Consider the following 21113-nt stretch of genomic DNA (forward strand, 5'->3'; position numbering starts at 1 on the left):
CCCAATTCCTGCAAGGTAAGGGGGTAATCTCTTTCTCTAACTCTTGTAGTGTATGATCTACACCTTCCTTTCAACTGTTACCTCATTCAATGTTGGATTATGTAAAAATATTATCTCTCCTACTACATTAAAGGTACCTAAGAGCAGGATCTATTTCTGGTTTATCTCTATCATCTCAAGAGTAGGCACAAAAAATACACATTGAACAACTAAAGAACCCAACAGAAAAAAAAAAATTCCTTAATACAAAGTTAACTCATATGGGTAATAGTACTGTTTTCCCAAACTAACCTTATATAATAAAAATGTATTAGGAGACTACACAAAATAGAGCAATATGACAGAATTATTCTGTGACGAGAGGTTCCTAGATGACTATTCTGTTTTTCTATTCATTTAAAAGATGTATCAATACTTCAAATGAGAAAAGATACAGTATGCTACACTTCACTATGCTTCAGAATGTAAAAACCATACATTTTTACCATATCAAACACAAGAGAAAAGTCCGAATTTAAGTTCAATTCCCAGAAGACACTTCAATTGTACAAGGTGAGTGGCAGCCTGGCAAGATTTGCCAGTAGAATGTTTGCACAACAAAGAAGCTGTTTCTAGGTGAACGCATCACAGAACTCCAAGGAAGGGAAAAGTCCTTCCAAAGTGACGCAGTAAGGTAGCCCATGACTATTTCCTTAATTAATGACGTGAAAGCACAAAGCGATTTTCATCAAGCACTAGTAAACCTAAGAACTCTGAAGAAAGTGATTCCCCTGAAAGTAAACCTTCCAGAAAATTTGGGGCCTTTTGTGAAATTCTTGAAATAGGTGAAACTTTTGTCTCCAATACCTCATTCAGGGAAGAAGTACTTTGAGAGGAAAAAATGATTTGATTCAATCTACTATTTCTAAAGCAGAAGATGATTTGTCTGCAAAACTGATATTCTAATTCTAAGCAAATACTTTTTTACACTAGAGAAAGTGTATCCCTAATATGTTTTTTTTTTTTTTTAAGAAACCACCCAGACCATGTCCCTTCCTTCTTAATCGCTCAAAGGAGGAAAAGAACCATCACCAAGGGTAAAAAGCAGCTATAAAAGCAACACCAAAGCCAGCTTCATACTCAGGAAAGGACACTGCACCTCCTCCCTGTGGTTGTAAGTACTCTACATGTTCAGAGAAACTTCTCTAGTAATGAACTACAGAAATGATCCCTGGGCACCTGGGTGGCTCAGGTCATGATCTCATATTTCGTGAGTTCAAGTTCCACATTCAGCTCTCCGCTGTCAGAGCGGAGCCTGCTTCAGATCCTCTGTTCCCATCTCTTTCTGCCCCTCCCCCACTTGCGTGCACACGCTCTCAAATAAACATTAAAAAAATTAAAAAAAAAAAAAAAAAAAGAAATGCTCCCTGAAAGTATAGTCTTCCTGTTATGTATTCTTGATACCAGAATCATTGGGATTATACTTTAAATGTCATCTTCTCATCTTCTTGGTTCTCAGCTCTGCCTGCACATTAGAATCTCAGCGAAAACTTTTAAAAAGTACTGATACCCCGATCCCACCCCAAATTCTGACTTAATTGGTCTACACTGGAGCCTATGCATAACTTTTTTTTCTCTAAAGGTACACAAGTAATTTTAGTGTTGCTTTAGGGTTGAGAATGACTGTTGTACTATCTTCATTTATAAATATTAAAAATGAGGCAGCACAAAGTGATATTCATTGGAATGAGAGTAATAGTTAATAACTAACCTTAGAAAATAAGCAATATAATTTTCCCCTAAAACAAGGTTTTAAAAATTATATCCCTAAGCAGCAGGAATAGAAGCATGAACAAGACAGGAAATGTATTACAAAGCTTACATTTCTGGTGGAAAAAGTGAACAAGTATATAAATAAGATTATTTTATATAGTGATAAGAGTTGTGAATAAAATAGGCTAATGTGACAGTTATGAGTTAAATGAGTAGGCAGGCAGCTTTTGATAGTATAATCAAAGAAGGCCTGTTTTACATATATTAACATAAATTAAATCATATTATACATTTTATTGAATAACCTGAGTTTATCATTTAACAAAATGTGAAAGCTATCTTACACATCTATATGCATCCATTACATATGTCTATTGCTCCTTTAACCACTGTATCCGTCCTGATGAAGATTTTTTTACTACTGAAATCAACACTGTGAGGAACACTTTTATACATTTGTACACTTTTATACTCCAGGATAAATTCCTACAAGTGAAATTACAAGGTTAAAGAAAGCATACATTTAAGTTTCTGATAGATAGGATCAGATTTTCCTCAAAAAGTTTGGAACAAATGCAGCTTCTGCAAAAGGTTGCATTTTTTTTTCAAGCAACTGCCATTAAGATCATTTGGATAAAAATATTTTGTCTTTCTATTCTCTGTGAAATTATTGATTCTCAATCTTTACCTGATCTGACCAATTTGCAATATATTTGAGTTACCCTTTTTCCCATAAAACACTTTCTTTACCTGTCTTCTAAAGCAGTATGCCTCTGTGGTTTTCCTCATAACACACTGGACTCTGCTTTCTTAAAAAAATTGTGTTATGTTTATTATTTATTTTTGAGAGAGACTCAGCATGAGCAGGGGAGACAGAGCGTGAACAGGGGAGGTTCAGAGAGAGAGGGAGACACAGAATCTGAAGCAGACTCCAGGCTCTAAGTTGTCCCCACAGAGCCCAACACAGGGCTCGAAACAATGAATCATGAGAACATGACCTGAGCTGATGCTTAACAGACTGAGCCACCCAGGTTCCCCTGAACCTTGCTTTTCAATCTGCTCTCCAGGTTCTTCCTCATTTCTTGAATTCTAAACATTGAAATATCCTGGGGATCAGTTCTTGGTCCTTTCTCTACCTACACCCATTCCCTTCATGGGCTCTTATCTAATCTCATGGACTTAAATATCTATTTCATTTGGATGTCTAAGAAGTCTCTGAAAACATCTAAAACTGAATTAAAATTCAAAACCTGCTCCTGCCACAGAGCTATCTTATTTCAATTCAATATATGACAACTCCATCTTTCCAGTTGCTCGAACCAAATCCATTCTCCTACACCCCAATTTCTTCTTTTCAAACAGGCTTCTGCCCAAGTCAGATTCCCCAGAGAAGCCTTTCTTACCACATTTCTAAAACAGTACTTTCCTGCCTCTTAACCACCATTGCCCATCCTCTCAGCTTGTCTATTATTTTGGTTTTTTTTTTTAATTTAATGTCTATTTATTTTGAGAGATAGAAAGTGCGAGCAGGGGAGGGGCAGAGAGAGAGAGGGAGACATAGAATCCAAAGCAGGCTCTAGGCTCTGAGCTGTCAGCACAGGGCCCGACGCAGGGCTCAAACTCACACGCCGTGAGATCATGACTGAGTCGAAGTCAGATGCTCAAACGACTGAGCCACCCAGGTGCCTCTCAGCTTGTCTATTTTTTTTTTTAATTTTTTTAACATTTATTAATTTTTGAGAGACAGAGAGAGACAGAGCATGAGTGGGGAAGGTACAGAGAGAGAGGATGACACAGAATCTGAAGCAGGCTCCAGGCTCTGTGCTGTCAGCACAGAGCCCGATGCGGGGCTCGAACCCCAAATGGCGAGATCATGACCTGAGTGGAAGTCAGATGCTCAGCCGACTGAGCCACCCAGGCGCCCCTCAGCTTGTCTATTTTTAAAAAATGATATGTCAACATCTAAAATTAGAGCATATATTTCTTTAATTGGTCATTGTTTTGTTACCAGAATATTAGCTGGGGACAGGAAATTCATTGTTTCACTATGGTATCTCTAGCACCCTGAGCAGTACTTTTTTTTTTAAGTTTGTATTTATTTTTGAGAAGGAGTGAGAGAGAATCCCAAGCAGGCTCTACGCTGACAGCATGGAGCCCAACGTGAGGCTCCATCCCACAAACTATGAGATCAAGACCTGAGCCGAAATCAAGAGTTGGATGCCACCCAGGCACCCCAGTATTTTTTGTTGTTAGCACAGTAGCCACTCAATAACCATTTGTTCAATGAATGAATGAATGATACAGGTCACATAAAGATATTTTTATTGAAAACCAGGTTGTTGAGGTGGAAAAGACAATATATTTAGAGACGAAGCATCAAGGTTTGGGGCCTGTCCCAGGCACAGCTATACAGCTTTGGGCAAGTTATCCTTCAAAGTCTATTTCTCCAGCTGTAAATTGGGGTCTTGCCATCTTCCTCAGCAAACAAGACAGCTGAAATAGTCAATATGTACTTGGTATTATAAGCCACAAAAGTTTCACTACCTGCAATTTACCAGGAACATTTGCTTCAATTTTCCTCTTAATTTTACTTGTTTAGGTCAAACACAACATAAGGGTATGTGTTCAGGGGTCCTTATATTAAGTTATTACATTACATCACTATATTATATATTATTTTAAAAAAATTTTTTTAATGTTTATTTTTGACAGAGAGAGAGACCAAGCACGAGCAGGGTAGGGGCAGAGAGAGAAGGAGACACAGAATCCGAAGCAGGCTCCAGGCTCCAAGCTGTCAGCACAGAGCCGATTCGGGGCCTGAACTCACGAACCGTGAGATCATGACCTGAGCTGAAGTCGGAAGCTCAACTGACTCAGCCATCCAGGCGCCCCTATTATTATTTTTTTAAGTAGGCTCCATGGTCAGCACGGAGCCCAACACGGAGCCTGAACTCACAACCCTGAGATCATGACCTGAGCTGAGGTCAAAAGTTGGACACCCAACTGACTGAGCCACCCAGGCACCCCCATATTATGTATTATTAAGTTGTACTTCTATTTTGTCTACTTGTGCAAACTTTAAGAAAGGTAAAGTAAATGCAATTACTAGAAAAAAATTCACCAAAAAATTTTTAATTCTACTGGTGGTGGTTGTACAAGTCTGTAAATCAACCAAAAATCATTCAGTTGTACACTTAAATCAGGTGAATTTTATGGCATATGAATTATATCTCAATAAAACTGTTAATAAAACAAAAAAAGAGATTCTCTGACTCTCTATATAAGGCTACTGTAAAATATCCTCGGAATTTAGGAATAAGGCCAAAGTCACCTACCAAAAGCCCAAAATTAAAAAAAAAAAAAAGAAAAAAGGTCAGAAGATGAGCTCTGCCATTAGTTGAAGCATGACACTGTAAAAGATGTTTTATAAGAAACCCAGATATTTGGTCAATCCAAAATGACCTGAACAAAATCACTATCTCAAAGAGGTATCTGCACCCTCCTGCTCATCAAAGCATTATTTACAATAGTCAATAAATGGAAACAACTTATTCCCATGGAAGAATGGGTAAAAAGAATGTTATACACAATCCAACCCACCTACCCACAAGACTATTAAAAAAGGAAATCCTGCCTTTTAGGATAACGTGGACCTTGAGGGCATAGGCTAAATGAAGTAAGGGACAGAAAAATACTGATATCATTTATATGTGGATCTAAAAAAGCCTACTTCATAGGAATAGAATGGTGATTGCCAGGGGGTAGGGGAAATGGGGCCATCTAAGGGTATAAATTTACAGCGATTAAGAAGAGTAAGTTCTGGGGATCCAATGTTCAGCATGGTGACTACAACCAACAACCATCAATACTGTATTATACACTTGAAAGTTAAGGGAGTAAACCTTAAATGTTATTGTCACACACAAACTACTGTCATTATGTGAGAATGGAGATGTTAACTAACCCTCTTGTGGTAATTATTTCATAACATACACGGGGATCAAATCATTATTCTACATTTTAAGCTTACATGGATTGTATGTTAATTATCTCTCAGTAAAACTGGGGGTAAAAAATAAAGGAAGTGACCTGAACAACTTAACTTTACAGCTACACCGGGATGACCGCACAGTAAGAACGCAGCTAGTTTCTAGAGCTGAGCAGAAAAACGCCCCATCCCGCTTCCGGAGTGGAGCCTGCGGGGAGGGAGTGTCCCCTCCGTGGGTCACTTGGCGCCTAGTTCAAGCAGCGTCCGTCCCCTCCAACCCTAGATCTTCGCGGGGGAGCTGACAAAATTTAGGCTTGCTGAGCCGACGACCCTCCTTGCTTGCACTGACCGACCCCGAGGTTACCCCGGCCGCTTGGGGACTGGCGGCGCTTCAGCTCAGAGGGGTCTCACCCAGAGCGCTTCGACCTTGGCTGAGTAGGAGTCACCCGAGATTTCAAAACGGTTACGGGCGCTATTCACCCGAGATTTCAAAAACGGTTACGGGCGCTATTCGGACCCTCGGACTCAGAATAGGGGTGGAAGCCCCACACCAGTCTGACAGCGCCGGTGGGCGAGAAGAAGCCGCCCCAGGCCAGCCCTGCGCCCCACCAGGTACCCCGCGCGGAGACCGGCGGAACTCTCCCGGGGAAGCCACGCGCCTTCAGCCCCCGGGGTACACCTTCCCCTGGGAGCAATCCTGCCCCAGAGACCCGCCTCACTCCCGCGCGCGCGAAACCGTTCTCCCGCGAGATCGCCCCTCCGACTCCGCCCACTGCTCCGCCCACGGAGAGCTGGCCTGGAGGCCAGACCCCTCTTCGGACAGTTCCCCACCCCACCCGAAGGCGCAATCTGAAACTACTCCTTCCACCAGCCAATCATTTCCTCTAGTCGCTCATCACCGAGTTCATCCATCTTTCCGGGGCTTTCGGAAGTCCAAATCCCGGCTCTTCACTACAGAAGTGCCTAGGTCCTTCCGGACTGCGCATGCGCATCGATGGGGCGGAGGTGGGGGGGAGGGGCGGGTGGCGCAGGCGCAGTAGCATGATCTCCGGGGGTGGTCGCTAAGCACGTGGGTTGTGCTGGCCAGCGCGCCAGTGGAGCTACTGGATCCTCAGTTTCGGTGGTGTCCATCGTGGGCAGCGGACTAATAAAGGCCATGGCACCGGCGGAAATCCTGAACGGGAAGGTGGTCTCCGCGTAAGCACCTGTCATTGTTGTTAGGGCATGTTGGGCTGCAGGCGAGGGTTCTGAGCAGAGTATGCAGGTCCCCATATTCCCATTTTTTTGCTGGAGGGACACTTGTAGCGCAAGAGTAAGGCTGGCCGGGGGCGTGGGGGAGGACGTAGTGTTGAACCCATCACACTTGAAGATCGATCCCCTGCAGTCGAAAAAATGGGGACTTGGGCACCGTCCGCGTTTCTAGAAGGGCTCCCTGATGGCTGGGCCGGCTGGCTATTGGATTTTGGACCAGTTTTCTTAACCCGCCCGACTGTGCTCCTCAAAATGCAGCTGCTGACGGCTCTCTGCCAGAAGAGAGTGGTTGGGACTGTCTGCAGCACCATATCAGAACTCAGAAATGCAGTTTCCTCACTTACGCTGTAATTCGGAGCTGAGGAGACAAATTAGTAAGATTAATGAGTGACAAAACTTGACAAGGGTACAAGACTGATTAGTGACGGAGGGACCTCTTCCAACCATCGCTTTCCCACTACACCTGAGTCATCATTTGCTAAGTGGAACCCAATAAGCTTTCGATTTCCCTTCAATTTCATGCTCCTCTAATACCCTTGTCTGCATCCAGGCCCTAGAGTTACTTTCAAGTTTGGCTCCTGAGTCCTGACACTATTCTGTGTAGCATTTGGCCTCTGCTTGTTCTACCTATATAGGAAATGTAAATGCCTAACTGGTGGATATGATTGCCAGACTTACTCCCAAGAAGTACACCCTGCTGTTTTTTGTCTGGGAGGTGACTAGTGGGAAAATATGAGAGTAGAAGAGGAAAGGATACATTTTGTGTGACTCTCCGGGAGGTTGATCTTGGGGCCTTTGACTTCGCAGTTATTTAATAACTACTGTAGTTGGCAACAGTAATTGTCTTGTAAACCTGCCAACTCTGTGGGTAAAAGGTTTTTGAGTGTATTAGGGAGTCACTGGTAGTGAAAACCATCCTGGGGCAAAATGATTTTTCCTGGAAGGTAGAGATGGTGGACAAAGGAGGTGAGATGTACAGTAAATGGTAATGAATCTTCCACATTGGGAAAGAGAAACTCCAGACTTTTAGACTGGAAGTCACGATACATCTGAGTGCTTTTGAACATGTGGTATGCTGAATTACATTGTTTCTGCTTGACTTTGCTTTTGGTTTGTCTTCAGTCAAACCTACTCCCTTTACCAGTGGCTTTTTCTGATAAAGTCTTTTTAAAAAGACTGGTTGAAGAGATAATTTAGGCTTGCTTCTTGGCAGGCCACTGAAAATAGGTGCTCAATGGGTACGTTTTTGTTGAGTGGAGAGCAAGTTAAATATGTTTGTTAACTCCACAAAGGCATTGTCTTGTTTATGTCTATGTCCAAAACACCTAGAAACCTTTCCTTAGTAGTTAGTTATGTGGCTTTAAGCAAATTGGTTAACCTATCTATGCCAGAACTTCCTCTGATGTAAAATAAAGATAATATGGAGACCATTGAGTTGTTAGGAGAAATTAAAAGAGTTCTTAGCTGAAAAACATTTAGAGTTATTCCTGACACGTAATAAGTGTTCAACACATGTTAGCTGTGTTAATGATTAGAAATTAGTTAATGTAATCATGGATGATTGATTCATGATCTTTTTGACAGTGATAGGTGCTTGAGATCTATTTCAATGGTTCCCAATATTAACTCACATTGAAGTCACTGAGGAAGATTTTGTTTACTATTTCTTTTTATTTAAACATGAATACATACAGGGGTGCCCTGATGGCTCAGTCACTGAGGCTTCCGACTCTTGATTTTGGCTTAGATCATGATCTCGTGGTTTGTGAGTTTAAGCCCCTGTTGGGGTCTGTGCTGAGACCACAGAGCCTGCTTGGGATTCTCTCTCTGCCCCCCCCCTCAAAAAAAACCCCAAAAACTTTAAACATTAATACATACAGTGAGTGTGCCTATCACAAGTATACAACTCAATGAATTTTTTGCAACTGAACTTAACTGAATAGCACCCAGATCAAGAAATGGCATTGACACCCAAGAAGCCCTCCCTTCCTAAACCTCCGGTCACCATCTCCAATAAAAGTCATCATTTTTAAGAAATATTTGTTTTTGAGAGTAGAGGAGGGGCAGAGAGAGAGGAATACACAGAATCTGAAGCAGGCTCCGAGCTGTCAGCATAGAGCCCAATGTGGGGCTCGAACTCATGAACCTTCAGATCTCGAGCCAAAGTTGGACACTCAACCAACTGAGCCGCCCAGGTGCCTCAAAGGTAGTCATTCACCTGACTTCTAACAATGTAGATTAATGTTGCCCGTTTTTGAACTTTATATAAATGGCATTGTATGGCATAAAGACTTGTGGGTCTGGCTCCTTTCAATGAACATTGTGTTTCTGAGATTATTTCATATTGCATGTAGTTGTAGTTCATTTACTCTCATTGCTGTATTGTATTCTACTATATGACTATGCTACTATTTACTCATCCAGTAACTAGGACACTTAGGTTTCTAGTTTTGGTGATTAGGAGTTTTACTGTTATGAGCATTCTTTTGCATGTCTTTTGATGGAACATATGCATATTTCTGTTGGTTACATATTTAAGAGGATTATAGAGTAGTAGGACAAATATGTATAATTGTATTTAGTAGAAATTGCCAGTCTTTTCCAAGATAGTTTTGCCAATGAGTCTCATAGGGTACTTTTGAAACATATCAATGCCTGGTGCCCACACCAGACTGATTTCATTTGAATTGGCTAGCAATAAGCCACTGGATTCAAATATTCTTTAAATCTTTTAAAAGCTCATTTCTATGATTCTAATGCATCTTGAAACTGAGAACCACTTATTTAAAACCTTACATATAGATCCAGTTCTCATCATTGAAGTATGGCAACGATTTGGCTATAAGGATTGAAAGCATTCTCTGGAAAAGACTGTTCCAGGTACTGGAGGGGTCCCCTCTACCCAGCCTGCTCAGAGCTGACATAGCTAACTTTTTACATTGCCCTGTGGTAGAGCAGTCAGTTAGTTCCTAACACAGTTCTTACAGGAGCATTAAGACCAAGGTCTCCTTGTCCTTACGGAAGATCTGTCTTTCATGTGCTAATAAAATGGTTCAGAGACTGCCATACCTTGCCACCTTGACCTTCATGGAGCTTGTAGTACTCACAGTTCCTCAGAGAGAGGGAGCCTTGGCAGGGGGAACAGCCTTCCTAGCTCATGGGGATCTTGCAATTCCCCAGCAACTTGTACTCAGGCTACAACAGGTTTCTGACTTGGCTGCTGGCTCAGTGGGAATCTGAAGAACAAGGTTCAGCTTGAGTAGGCTGGATTGCAGGCGGAGGCTCTGGGCAGGGTAAACCCACCTGTCGTCTTTTACTGGGTCAGGGACACTCTTGAGAGGAAAGGTAAGTGAACTTCTTACGTTGCAACCAGGGACCCTGGAGTCCAAGGAAAGGGTCCCTCATTCCCCAAGTTTCAGATCAGCTTTCTTGGTTGCCAGCAACTGTTGGGTCTCTCTGGGGATGAATTTGCAAGCCTTCAAGGGCCCTGGGCAGTTTCTTCCCTGATACAGTGTTTGGAATGTAAAATCCCTTCCTTGGGGGGAGAAAGAGTGGAACAGGCCATGAGTTCTACAGTCAGAATTTCTCCAAAATCCAGTCCACTCAATCCATCCCATCCTGCAGCTGAGGCAATAATAGTTGAGGCTAGAAAGTGATGCGATTTGGCCAAAGGTTAATGGCAGAGGTTCAATTGGAACCAAGTCTCGTTCACCCAGCACATGGCATTTTTCACGCTATCAGGCACTTATAACTTTGCTGAAAGGAATTTCGTAAACTAATCTTTGTCTTACTTAACAGTAGTCTCTCATTGCTGTGCTTCCCACTCTGCTGAGAAGACCATCCTTGACTTTTGTTTACTTTTATTATTGTTTATTTTATTATTTATTTTATTATTATTTTTTTATTATTTATTATTTTATTATTCCTTTATACCTTCCTGGAAGCCAGGACTAGACAGAGTTCATCATCTCCAGATTCCATCTCTGCCTGTTCTGCCCTGTGGGAAATCTGGATCTAGTTGCCAAATTATCTCCCTTTGGGAGGAACACCCCATTTCTCCCTTAAGGGGAGTTTGAAGGTTGCAGTCCACGTTTGACAGTTGGGAGAGATCTGAGGGTCAGAGACAAGTGTGTGTCGTTTTGGGGTATTTATTGACTTATTCAACAAATATCTCTGTGCCTCCCGTATGCAAGCACTCTTCAGGACCTAGAGATGATGGCAGTAAGCAAAATAGCTCAAATCCCTGTTTCTGGAGTTTGTGTATTGATAGGTAGAGATGCACAATAAAATAGGTACAAAAATGTGAGGTGGTGAGATGTGCCAAAGGGAAAACCAGAGCAAGGAAGAGGGACAGAGATTCCTGCCACATGGGGGGACTGTAATTTTAAATATGGGAATTAAGCTCATACTATTGTAAAAGTGACTTTGGGGCAAATACTTGAAGGCTGTGGGGCCATGAGCCTACCGATGTTATGGGGAAGAGGGTTCCTGACCAAAAGCAAGCCTGTGCCATGGACCTTTGACCTCATTCTTTATTAAATGACTGCCTTAGGGTCAACAGTGAGGGCCCCAGAGAAGCTGACTAAGCATAACTGGGTGAAGTACACTGTCTTTGGCGGTGACCCACCACCTTGGCTTAAAAGAGGTGTCCTTAAAGAGACAAAGGGATGGAAATTAGATGGAGGAACCGCCCTGATTTGTGTGGTGCCTCAATGGGGTATCTCCTGATCAGATGGGGGCCCTAAATGCGGGGCAACAATCAGGTGGAAGCCTGTGGGGACGAGGGAGGTGAAAGAATTCACCTGAGGCAGAACAAAGGAGGTACAAGTTTACTGAATATGCAGCGAGGGAGAGGAGAGGCTGTCTGCTTGGAGGCAGTGGAAGGAGGCAGCTTTTCAGGAGGGAAAGTGAGAGGTTTGGTGACATAGGGAATTTTCCCTTTTTTGGCAACCGGCTGGTTGTAAGCAGCCCCTTGGTCGGTTAGGGCCTCTGGATATTTCAGGGTGGGTCGCCTGATGGGCCTGTCTGTGTTCAGCCTGGTGATCACTGTGGCCCTTTCTGCATTCCTTTGCTCAAGCCTGCTTGCCTAAAAGTGGCCTCCACAATTTGGTTTTTAGGCTAGAAATTACAATTCTTACCTGTGTGTGCTTTTCAAAGTGAGACTTGCTGGATTTTGTGTGATTTGTTTGCTTTTCCTTCTTCTGTTTGATATACCTGAGCCCACTCCCTCCATTGGTGGCATTTTTCTTGGTCAGGTCTTCTTTCTGCAAAGACTGGTTGTGAAGAGACAGGCAGCTTGCTACTTGTCAGGTGCTGAGAGAAGGTGCTCTTAGTTTTTCTGGGTTGAGCAGAGCAAGTTGGATAAGTTTCTTATGCTCCCTGTGGGCGGAATCCCCAGATCTAGACATAGTGCTGCTCCCTCTGGGGAGCACGGGTAACTTAATTTACCTCTTTGTGCCTTAGTTTCCTCATCTGCATGTTGCGGATAGTGATGGCACATAATTCATAAGGTGGTTGAAATTAAATGAGTCATTCATTACTTTGAAAGCATTTGGAGCAGTTCCTGGCCCATGGTAGGTTTTAATGAATTGGTGCTTTATAGTTAGTATCTGTTGAATAAATAAGTGGTGTCTGTGTTTATCCAGGCTGTGTCTTTGGTAGCTGCCTTATAACCTTGAACCTTAAAATTAGAATTTGTCCTACTGATCAAATATAAAAATGGAACCATGCTATACATTTAGCTCCAGGGCTAGAAAAATTATTTCTGTGAAAAGAATTTGCCCACCACAGAGAAGGGCTGCTAAATGTTGATAAGCTTTTCATTTTGTCCTGTAGATAAAATACCTGTAGACCTTTTGTGCTTAAAAAGATTTGCCTGTAATGAGATCCAAAGTGCAGGCCTTTCAGAAGTTACACGGAACCTCGAATGCCCAAGCTGGCTTGACTCTGGGAGCCTTGCAGGGGAGTGGGATCTTCTGCGAGGTTGTAACTAGGCCGCCTATCTAGGCTACTGGAGTATTGTTGTAAGCGGACCCTGGCAGAGTCTGGAGCTGGCAGCCAACTACTGTGGCCATGGCTCCAGCGAAAATCCTGAGGATGTGGCCCAAGAATAAGTGTCTGTCCTCATCCATCAAGAAGGTTGGCACCAGGCAGTTTGGGATTTGGACAGTGGGGCTTTGAGTAGGGGTGTGTGGTCCCTTGTGTATCCCTCAGGAAGAAGGAATATCAGGTTAGCCTAGCATGGAGTAGGGTCCCTGGAGCAGAGGGAAAAGGCACCCTGTCCTTCCATGGACCCTGGTAGGGGCTGAGCAGGGTAGAAAGACCAGGGCAAGTTAGTGAGCCTCGCTTTCCTCTCTTTTCCTCTTCTGTACTGTGGGGGTGGCCGTAGCAATTATTTATACCCTGGGGTTGCAGAGAGGATTACAAAGGTGTGTAATGTAAGGCTCTCAGAGCCACAGAGCTACTGTGGGCTACTGTGGTTATGACTGTATCCACTGAGGTCTGATCCATAGTGTTGAAAGTTCCCAGCACCCCTGCACTGTGCAGTTAGCTCCCCTTGATACTCTCCTGTAAGGTATCTCCTGGCACTGTCCCTCCGTGAGCTTGAAGGAGTGGGTGGAGGATGGTGCCACAGTCAGGATTCCTCAGCCACCCTGGCCACCTCACCCTCCATTTTGCAGTTTCTGAAGCTTTGGCCAGAATGACTAACTTGACCAAGACTTACAAGGCTGGAGGGGTGGGGGGGTGGGGGGAAGAGTTATAAGTCTGATGGCAGGGACTCCACAGTGTATTTTTCTTCCTAGCCAAGGGCTTGTTACTTGCTTGCCAAAAGAAATTGCAAACTTGTATCCTCCTGTTAGGAGATGAAAGGACAAATTAAATCAGTTTGGAAGGCTCCCAGACTGCTTCTCTTCAGAAAGTCATTTTCAAGGTTGGAGACAAGTCAAGCCTTCTTGCTTTGTTAGCTAAGTTTTTCTTTTCACCCTTGATAAGAAGTTCTTCCCCTAGAGCCTGGGCAGGAGAGGTATAGCTTTGTGTTACTGGTGTTTGAGGACTACCAGGAAAGAGGGAGTATTTCTGTAAAAGGTTTTGCCAGAGCCTAAAAGGAATTTATCTTTAGTGACCTAACGTGATAAATGATCTTTCGTTTTGGTTCCAAGTACGAGTCCTTGTAAGCAGCCTCCTAAAAATTTATTTATTTATTTATTTATTTATTTATTTATTTATTCACTCATTCGTTCATTTATAATTTACTTAAAATTTTTTATGTTTATTTATATTTGAGGGGTGGGGAGAGAGACAGAGACAGAATCTGAAGCTGACTCCAGGCTCTGAGCTGTCAGTAAGCAGAGAGCCTGATGTGGGCCTTGAACTCCTGAGCTGTGAGATCATGACCTGTGCTGAAGTCGGCTGCTCAGTGGACTGAGCCACCCAGTTTCCCCAAGCAGCCTTTTAGATGTAAGCCCTTTTTACCCAAGTTTTCCTTTAGTGTTCCATAAAAGCAGAAAGCTTAGGTCTTTGTGAGGCTTTTCTCAGATAGAGCTCTTGGCCTGCTCTTCCTCTCCAACCAGAGGCCCCCAGCCTTCCACCTTCTTTCCACATTCTGCTTGGATGATGATTCAAAGACCTCTTGGACTTGGGCCCAAAAGCAGCTCTGATGGCCAGATGTGTGGTTAATGGGGAGACTAACTCTGCGTGTTGGGCTCTTGCTTACAGAGCCTCATATGTGGGGCCATCCTGTGATGTCTCATAACTCTTGTTACCAACTGACAGTTAGAAAATGGTGGCCTAGCAGCCAGATGTAGTTATACATTTTGTTGGGTTTACAGAGTTATTTTTAAAAATTGGATTGCTTTCCAGCACATTTAGGTGTATAATTATACCCCAAAATCTGGAATCCTGACTTTTTGAGAGGAAAGGGAAAGCTTAGCAATGCTGTGCTCTCTATTCTTAATGTCACCAAGTTTGTTGGATCAGGGTACAAGCTTCCCCCTCTCCCCTGTGAGGGGAAAGGGCGGTGGGACCACATTGTTCAGGAATCCTACCACACTTGGTTGTGTCCACCTGGACTTGGCAGTGTTTTCCACTTTGTGACCTTTTTCTAATGCACGTTTTTTCTGTCTGTCTCTCTCTCTAATGCACATTTAATCCACTTTTAAAATCGTACATTTCAGGGGCGCCTGGGTGGCTCAGTCGGTTGAAAGGCCGACTTCGGCTCAGGTCATGATCTCGCGGTCCGTGAGTTCGAGCCCCGCGTCGGGCTCTGTGCTGACAGCTCAGAGCCTGGAGCCTGTTTCAGATTCTGTGTCTCCCTCTCTCTGACCCTCCCCCGTTCATGCTCTGTCTCTCTCTGTCTCAAAAATAAAAAATAAACGTTAAAAAAAATAAAAAAAATAAAAAAATAAAATCATACATTTCAGGAAGCTTTTCTTGACCAGTTCAACCTGGTTTCCCAGCTCCATGTGTTGTCTCTAGATCGGTGGTTCTCAAATGCTGCCAGTTTGCCCTTTTCTCCACCCCAAGGCACATTTAGTCAGGGCACATTTGGATGTGTCTGGAGACATTTTTGGTTGTCGGTTGGGGACTTGTCATCTATGCTGGTGGCATCAAGAGGTAGAAGCCAGGGATGTTCCAGAGCATCCTACAGTGCACAGAAGAGGCCCCTCCAACGAATAATTATCTGGCCCAAATGTCAGTAGTGCAGAGATTGATAAACCCTGATCTAGAAATTTAAGGAAAGTAGTTATTGTATCATTGTGTATATGGATTAATGATGCCTTGTACACTCCCTGAGAATTAGAAGATTCACTAGAATTTTACACCATTAGCTGTTTTCATGTCCTGAATGTCAGGCACTTTACCTTCCTTAGGTGTTGGAGAGATTGGATGGAAGAATTTTACATTAGAAATTTTTATTGGAGCATGAAATGGATTCACATTAAGCTTTCAAATATATATTTGAGGTATCTGTCAAGTTTAGTATATATTTGCATTAATTATAATAATTCTCATATTAAATATTTTATTCTTCAACATAATGAAGGAAAGTACTGATACTAGTTGATCTGTATACTGATACAGTGTAGCTGTTGCTATTATACCATGTATCAGTGAAAACAATCAGGTGTTTTTTAAATGCTTATTTTTTTATTTTGAGAGAGAAAGAGAGAGAGAAAATCCCAAGCAGGTTCCAGAGCCTGGCACGGGGCTCAGTCTCATGACCTGAGCTGATATCAAGTTTGACAATTAACTAACTGAGCCACCCCAGGACAACCCTCCCCACCTCCCCCCCCCTCCTTTCTTTTTTAATAATTGAAAACAGTTCTAACAAGAAGGTAATTTAGACTTTTAATTTAACTAGGAATTTGAAATATATGTATTTCTTGGAACACTAGGTGGCCTCACAATCACAATTGTTTTTACAAGAAACTACGTGTTTTTGTTTTTGTTTTTGTTTTTTAATTTGAAGTATTTATTTTTAGCAGCATAACATTGTATGGACAAATGAGATAAAACAACAAATGAACAACATGAAAACAATGCAAATAAAATATGTGTGTTGTTTTGCACAGTTAAAACCTTACAACAATAATTTACTCCTTGGGAAGTTGGGCAAAAGAAATTTGTGTCCTTTAGAAAAGCTCTACATACTGAATGAAGATGAATGTCCGTCCTTTTTCTCTGGTCAGTTACTGAAGGTATATTCTGTTCACCTTTGAGAATCATTTGGGAATTACTCTAAGCTTGTGTTGTATTTCACTGTTTGTTGACTGAGGCAGCTTTATTTTCATCATGTAGATTTCTCAGCCAGGTGGTTAAATACCCTTTACTGCCTCCTTTTTCCACCTATAGCTTCTGTTGGAATGGCCCTGTTGGGTTATATTTTAGCAATGCTTTTGTCTCTGTCATAAAATGTCCAAAATTTGAAAATGAGCCAACATTTTATATCATAAAGAATGAGTTGTAATTTGTACTGGGCTTTTCCAGGAGTAATTGTACAACTTTGGCAAAAGAAATCTGGGTGACTATTTACGGGTATTATCTGACTGGGACTCTCTGGGGGTAATGTGATTCTATAGGGACATGCATCTTTGACTTACTGATTAGACTGTTTAACAACTGTATGTGGCAGAAGTTAAGTTGGAGAAAATAGTAATGCACATGACTCTTATCTATACAGATTTAAACAAATTTTGACAGGTTGAAATATAAATGATTAAAAAAATTTTTTTGAATGTTTATTTTTATTTATTTTTTTAAAAATTTTTAAGGTTTTTTTTTTAATTTATTTTTGAGACAGAGAGAGACAGAGCATGAATGGGGGAGGGTCAGAGAGAGGGAGACACAGAATCTGAAACAGGCTCCAGGCTCTGAGCTGTCAGCACAGAGCCCGACGCGGGGCTCGAACTCACAGACTGTGAGATCGTGACCTGAGCCGAAGTCGGCCTTTCAACCAACTGAGCCACCCAGGCGCCCCTGAATGTTTATTTTTGAGAGAGAGCGCGAGCAGGGGATGGACAGAGAGAGAGACACACACAGAATCCGAAGCAGGCTCCAGGCTCTGAGCTGTCAACACAGAGCCCAACATGGGGCTTGAGCCCACGAACTGCGAGATCATGACTGAGGCAAAGTCAGCTGCTTAACTGACTGAGCCACCCAGGTGCCCTGAAATATAAATGATTTCTACCTTGCTTTTCACCCCTTAGACAAAAAGATACCTCCAAACATTGCATCTTATTGGCCAATAGCAATGCTTCTCAACTTTGGGTACTATTACCATTTGGGCTAGATAATTGTTTGCATTGCATTGTAGGATATTTAGTTGCATCCCTGGCCTCTACCCACTAGATGCCAGTAGCAACTTAGTTAAAACTGCATCTGTGTCTGTATCTAATCGCTATGATTATTTTACTAGTATCAGTTTAACAGGACCAGAGACTTGAATGGTTTACTGCCACTTTGTCTTGCCACATTCACCTGCACTTTAGTACTGATTTCTCCTCCACTGAGATTGAGATGTATCTTCCCTTAGGTTTTAGAGAATGTTCATGCAGGATGGTGAGACTCTGGCATATGGAGGTCTACCACCCAGGCATCAGGGGTGTTCTCCAAGTGCCTATTTCTGCCTCACTTTTCCCTGCATCTTTATTAGCAGTGTAACTCATGGGCCTTGGCTGGAAATCAAGGCATCTGCAACTCAAAGTTTCTGTTGATTTAGCAGGTGTCAGTGTTTCAGAAGGTGTTCTGTGATGTGGCATTTTAGCTTTCTGGAAGTAATGAACTATGAAAACTAAAGAGTTTCCCAGCATTTAGCTCCTCATAGCTCTCTGACCCTAAAATAAAGGTAGATGAGGGAGAGAGTGTTAACTTTTCTCTCCATGTCTTTTATAGTTTCTGAGCTTCAAGCATGCTTGCACTTGGCTGTTGTTATTCTGCTTTTCATTCCAGAGTTCCTCAGTGGCCAACTCAGAAACCAAGGCAGGGAAAACCTTATAAGGGACCGTGGAGACCTTATTACAACTGTCTTTTTAAATTTTTTTAAAAATATTTTTAATTAAAAAAATTTTTAAACATTTATTATTTAGAGAGGGGGCACAAGTGAGCGAGGGTGGTACCACAAGGGGCAGAGAGAGGGAGGGAGACAGAGAGACAGAGAGAAAGAGAGAAATGGGGCTTACCAGAAGCCGGTCTCATGCTCACTCCATGCAGGACTTGAACTCACAAACCGTGTGACCATGACCTGAACCCAAGTCAGATGCTTAACGACTGAGCCACCGAGGCACCCAGTTTTTTTTTTTTTTTTAATTACAACAATCTTGATTTTTTTTTTTCTCCTCGCTAAGACAGAAAAGTTTCTGCCTATTGCTTTAGTGTTCTGGGCTGTCTAATTCTTGCTGATTGTGGTTTATGTGCATTTTTAAATGTTTCATTGCTATTCTGATCATGTCTCATAAGGAGACCTAAATGTTAGCTTTTAAACAAATCTTTCTAGTTGGAAGAATAACCCTGCTAATGCAACTTCAAAAACAGTCCTGCTTCTTAGAGAAAAGCTTAAGGGAGTCACTGTAACTGATCTCAGTCTATGATCTTTTTTAGAAAAAAAAATTGCACACTTAGATCCATTTAAATTATAGCATAGAAAATACAGAACATTTTGTTCTTTGCTCTTAACCTAGTGGGCTGAAATATTTTCCACCTATACCACCTTGTAGTACTGGGTTCTCATAGCTTGCTACCTGCTGGGTAAGGATATTACTTTTAGTTGTCCCTAGAGTCCCTTCTTCAGGCCTCAGATGGTCGTTATTCTAGAATCCTTATAAGATTTGGGAAATGAATTCACAGTATCAGTATGAAATCTGCTCTGTGCCTTAAAATATTTGTAGTTGTCAATCTTCCCAGCTCTATTTTACACCCCCTCCCCAAACCTCAAGAGTCATCGGTAGCCCCGCATTTTCTCTGTGCTTCATGTTAATATATCTAGAATCCAGCCACTTCTTGCCAGCTATGGATACCAGAGTCCAAGGCACCATCCCCTCTGGCCTGGATTTTTGCAATTTGAATAACTTTTTGCTTGTGTCCCAGATTCTCACCATTCTCCCTTTAGTCTGTTCCCAGTTCAGCAGCCAGGAGTAATTTTTCAGAAGTGTTAAGTCCTGTCATGTCAGCCCTGTTCCAAGTCTTCTAGCAGCTTCCTATCACATTCAGAATAAAAGACAGGCACCCCGCTTTACCCTATCCGGTTACCGCTTCTCCTGGGACCCCATTTACCCACTCAGAGCCTTTGCGCTTGCTGCTTTCAGCTAATTGGCTTTCAGAACACCACATGACTGCTTAGAGCCTGTTTCTATATCTTGAAACAGGAAGGCCTCTCCTCCCTTGGCCATCTCGTAACATTGTTGAGAATTTCGGATACAGGTTTCCTCCACTATTCGACAGTACAGTATTCCTATGAAACCTTTCATAAGCCAAAGTGGCACAAAGCAAAGAAGCAGGTTTGGAAAATTTTTCGAGCATTCCAAGACCCAAAAAATAACCTCACTTAGGCTTCTCTGATACCTGAGGACACATCTTGCGCAAAATACATTGAGATAAAGCCCAGACACTCACACAGTTCAAAGCTCTCGTGGCTTCATGCTGAATTGCTGAGTTCCCCAGGAGGGAGCTGGGGAGTGCCTTTCAGGAAGGGCTTGCTGCAAAACAAACACTAAATGCTGTTTTGTTTTTGTTTTTGCTTTTTTTCCCCATAAAGCAAAAATCCTCTGTATTCTTTTGGGCTAGTGGAAACACATATTAACAGAGGTTTTTCTGAAAAGCAAAGTGGCAAACCTGAACTTTTGAAAAGCAGGGAATCCCTGTAACAAGCTGTTTCCTCTCATGGTTCCTGTTAATGTCTTACATTGTGCCTGGCAATGGTTCCCCCCCAAGTGAGCTTTGTTTGGGTTGGGAGGGCTAAAGGAGAACCTGTAGGAACCTGTGCCTAGGCCTTTGTGTTACTATAATGGTTGGAGGGAAGGGAGGGGACAGGAGAGAGTTGAGTAGCCCAGCACTACACCTAGTTGTCCTGGTGGGGAGGCAGCCAAGGCTAGGACTGCTGGGGAGTTTCAGAGGCAGGGCCAGTGGAAATGCCACGTGTTTCCTGTTCTCTTGTGTTCGAGCAGAACTGTGATCTCCAGGTCAAATCTCTGATAGAAAAATCCAACAATCTGTTCATTCTTTTGAACTATATCATTGTATGGGATAATTGATACAAAATGATTTTTAAAAATAAGGTCACAAGCTTGAGATGATGAGGGAATGTGGGGCAAGCCGAGGTCAAGGTGCAGGCTAACAGCAAGCCCACCCCACCCCCGCCCCCACCAGTGGGACATGTATAATATTCCTTGGACACTCCCAGGCTACCCAAAAATATGGAAAGGACAAAAAACAAATGGTTAAACTGATAAGAGTCTCCACCAGTTTACCAGAAAAAGGCAATCCCATTATAGCCTAAAGTCCAGGAACTCCCTAGTGTCTTAAAGTTAATGCTTTGCTAGAGGGAAAACCACCTTAGCTTGACAATAGCTAGGCCTCCAGCATGTGAAAGTCTGGAAACTCCCTCTTGACTTTATCTCTCCCGATTGCA

At 42.5% G+C, this 21113-nt stretch overlaps 2 protein-coding genes and 1 non-coding gene across 7 annotated transcripts in view; 1 reads left to right on the forward strand and 2 right to left on the reverse strand.

Annotated features, from left to right (window-relative positions):
* The window catches only part of LOC109268339 (coiled-coil domain-containing protein 170-like), a 65781-nt gene extending 58998 nt beyond the window's left edge, over nt 1-6783 (reverse strand). For 3 of the 4 annotated variants that reach the window (XM_053889495.1, XM_019451583.2, XM_053889493.1), the window contains exon 1: nt 6640-6783. In XM_053889495.1, coding sequence (XP_053745470.1) covers nt 6640-6783 — 144 coding nt within the window. Of the gene's footprint in view, nt 1-485; nt 939-6639 lie in introns of those variants that run through there. The other variant, XM_053889496.1, reaches the window with a different exon arrangement.
* On the reverse strand, nt 1014-1220 carry LOC128773383 (small nucleolar RNA U3). The gene has a single exon (XR_008417634.1). It is a non-coding gene; the product is annotated as a small nucleolar RNA U3 (small nucleolar RNA).
* Nucleotides 6784-6829: 46 nt separating the features above from the next.
* Nucleotides 6830-21113, forward strand: part of MTHFD1 (methylenetetrahydrofolate dehydrogenase, cyclohydrolase and formyltetrahydrofolate synthetase 1) — a 62536-nt gene continuing 48252 nt past the window's right edge. Inside the window, exon 1 of one of the 2 annotated variants that reach the window (XM_019451570.2) lies at nt 6830-6937. In XM_019451570.2, coding sequence (XP_019307115.2) covers nt 6897-6937 — 41 coding nt within the window. In that variant the 5' untranslated portion in view covers nt 6830-6896. Of the gene's footprint in view, nt 6938-14430; nt 14450-21113 lie in introns of those variants that run through there. The other variant, XM_053889492.1, reaches the window with a different exon arrangement.

Source organism: Panthera pardus, unplaced genomic scaffold (genome assembly GCF_024362965.1).
Source record: "Panthera pardus isolate Hobbes unplaced genomic scaffold, ASM2436296v1 HiC_scaffold_24, whole genome shotgun sequence".
Classification (NCBI taxonomy): domain Eukaryota; kingdom Metazoa; phylum Chordata; class Mammalia; order Carnivora; family Felidae; genus Panthera; species Panthera pardus.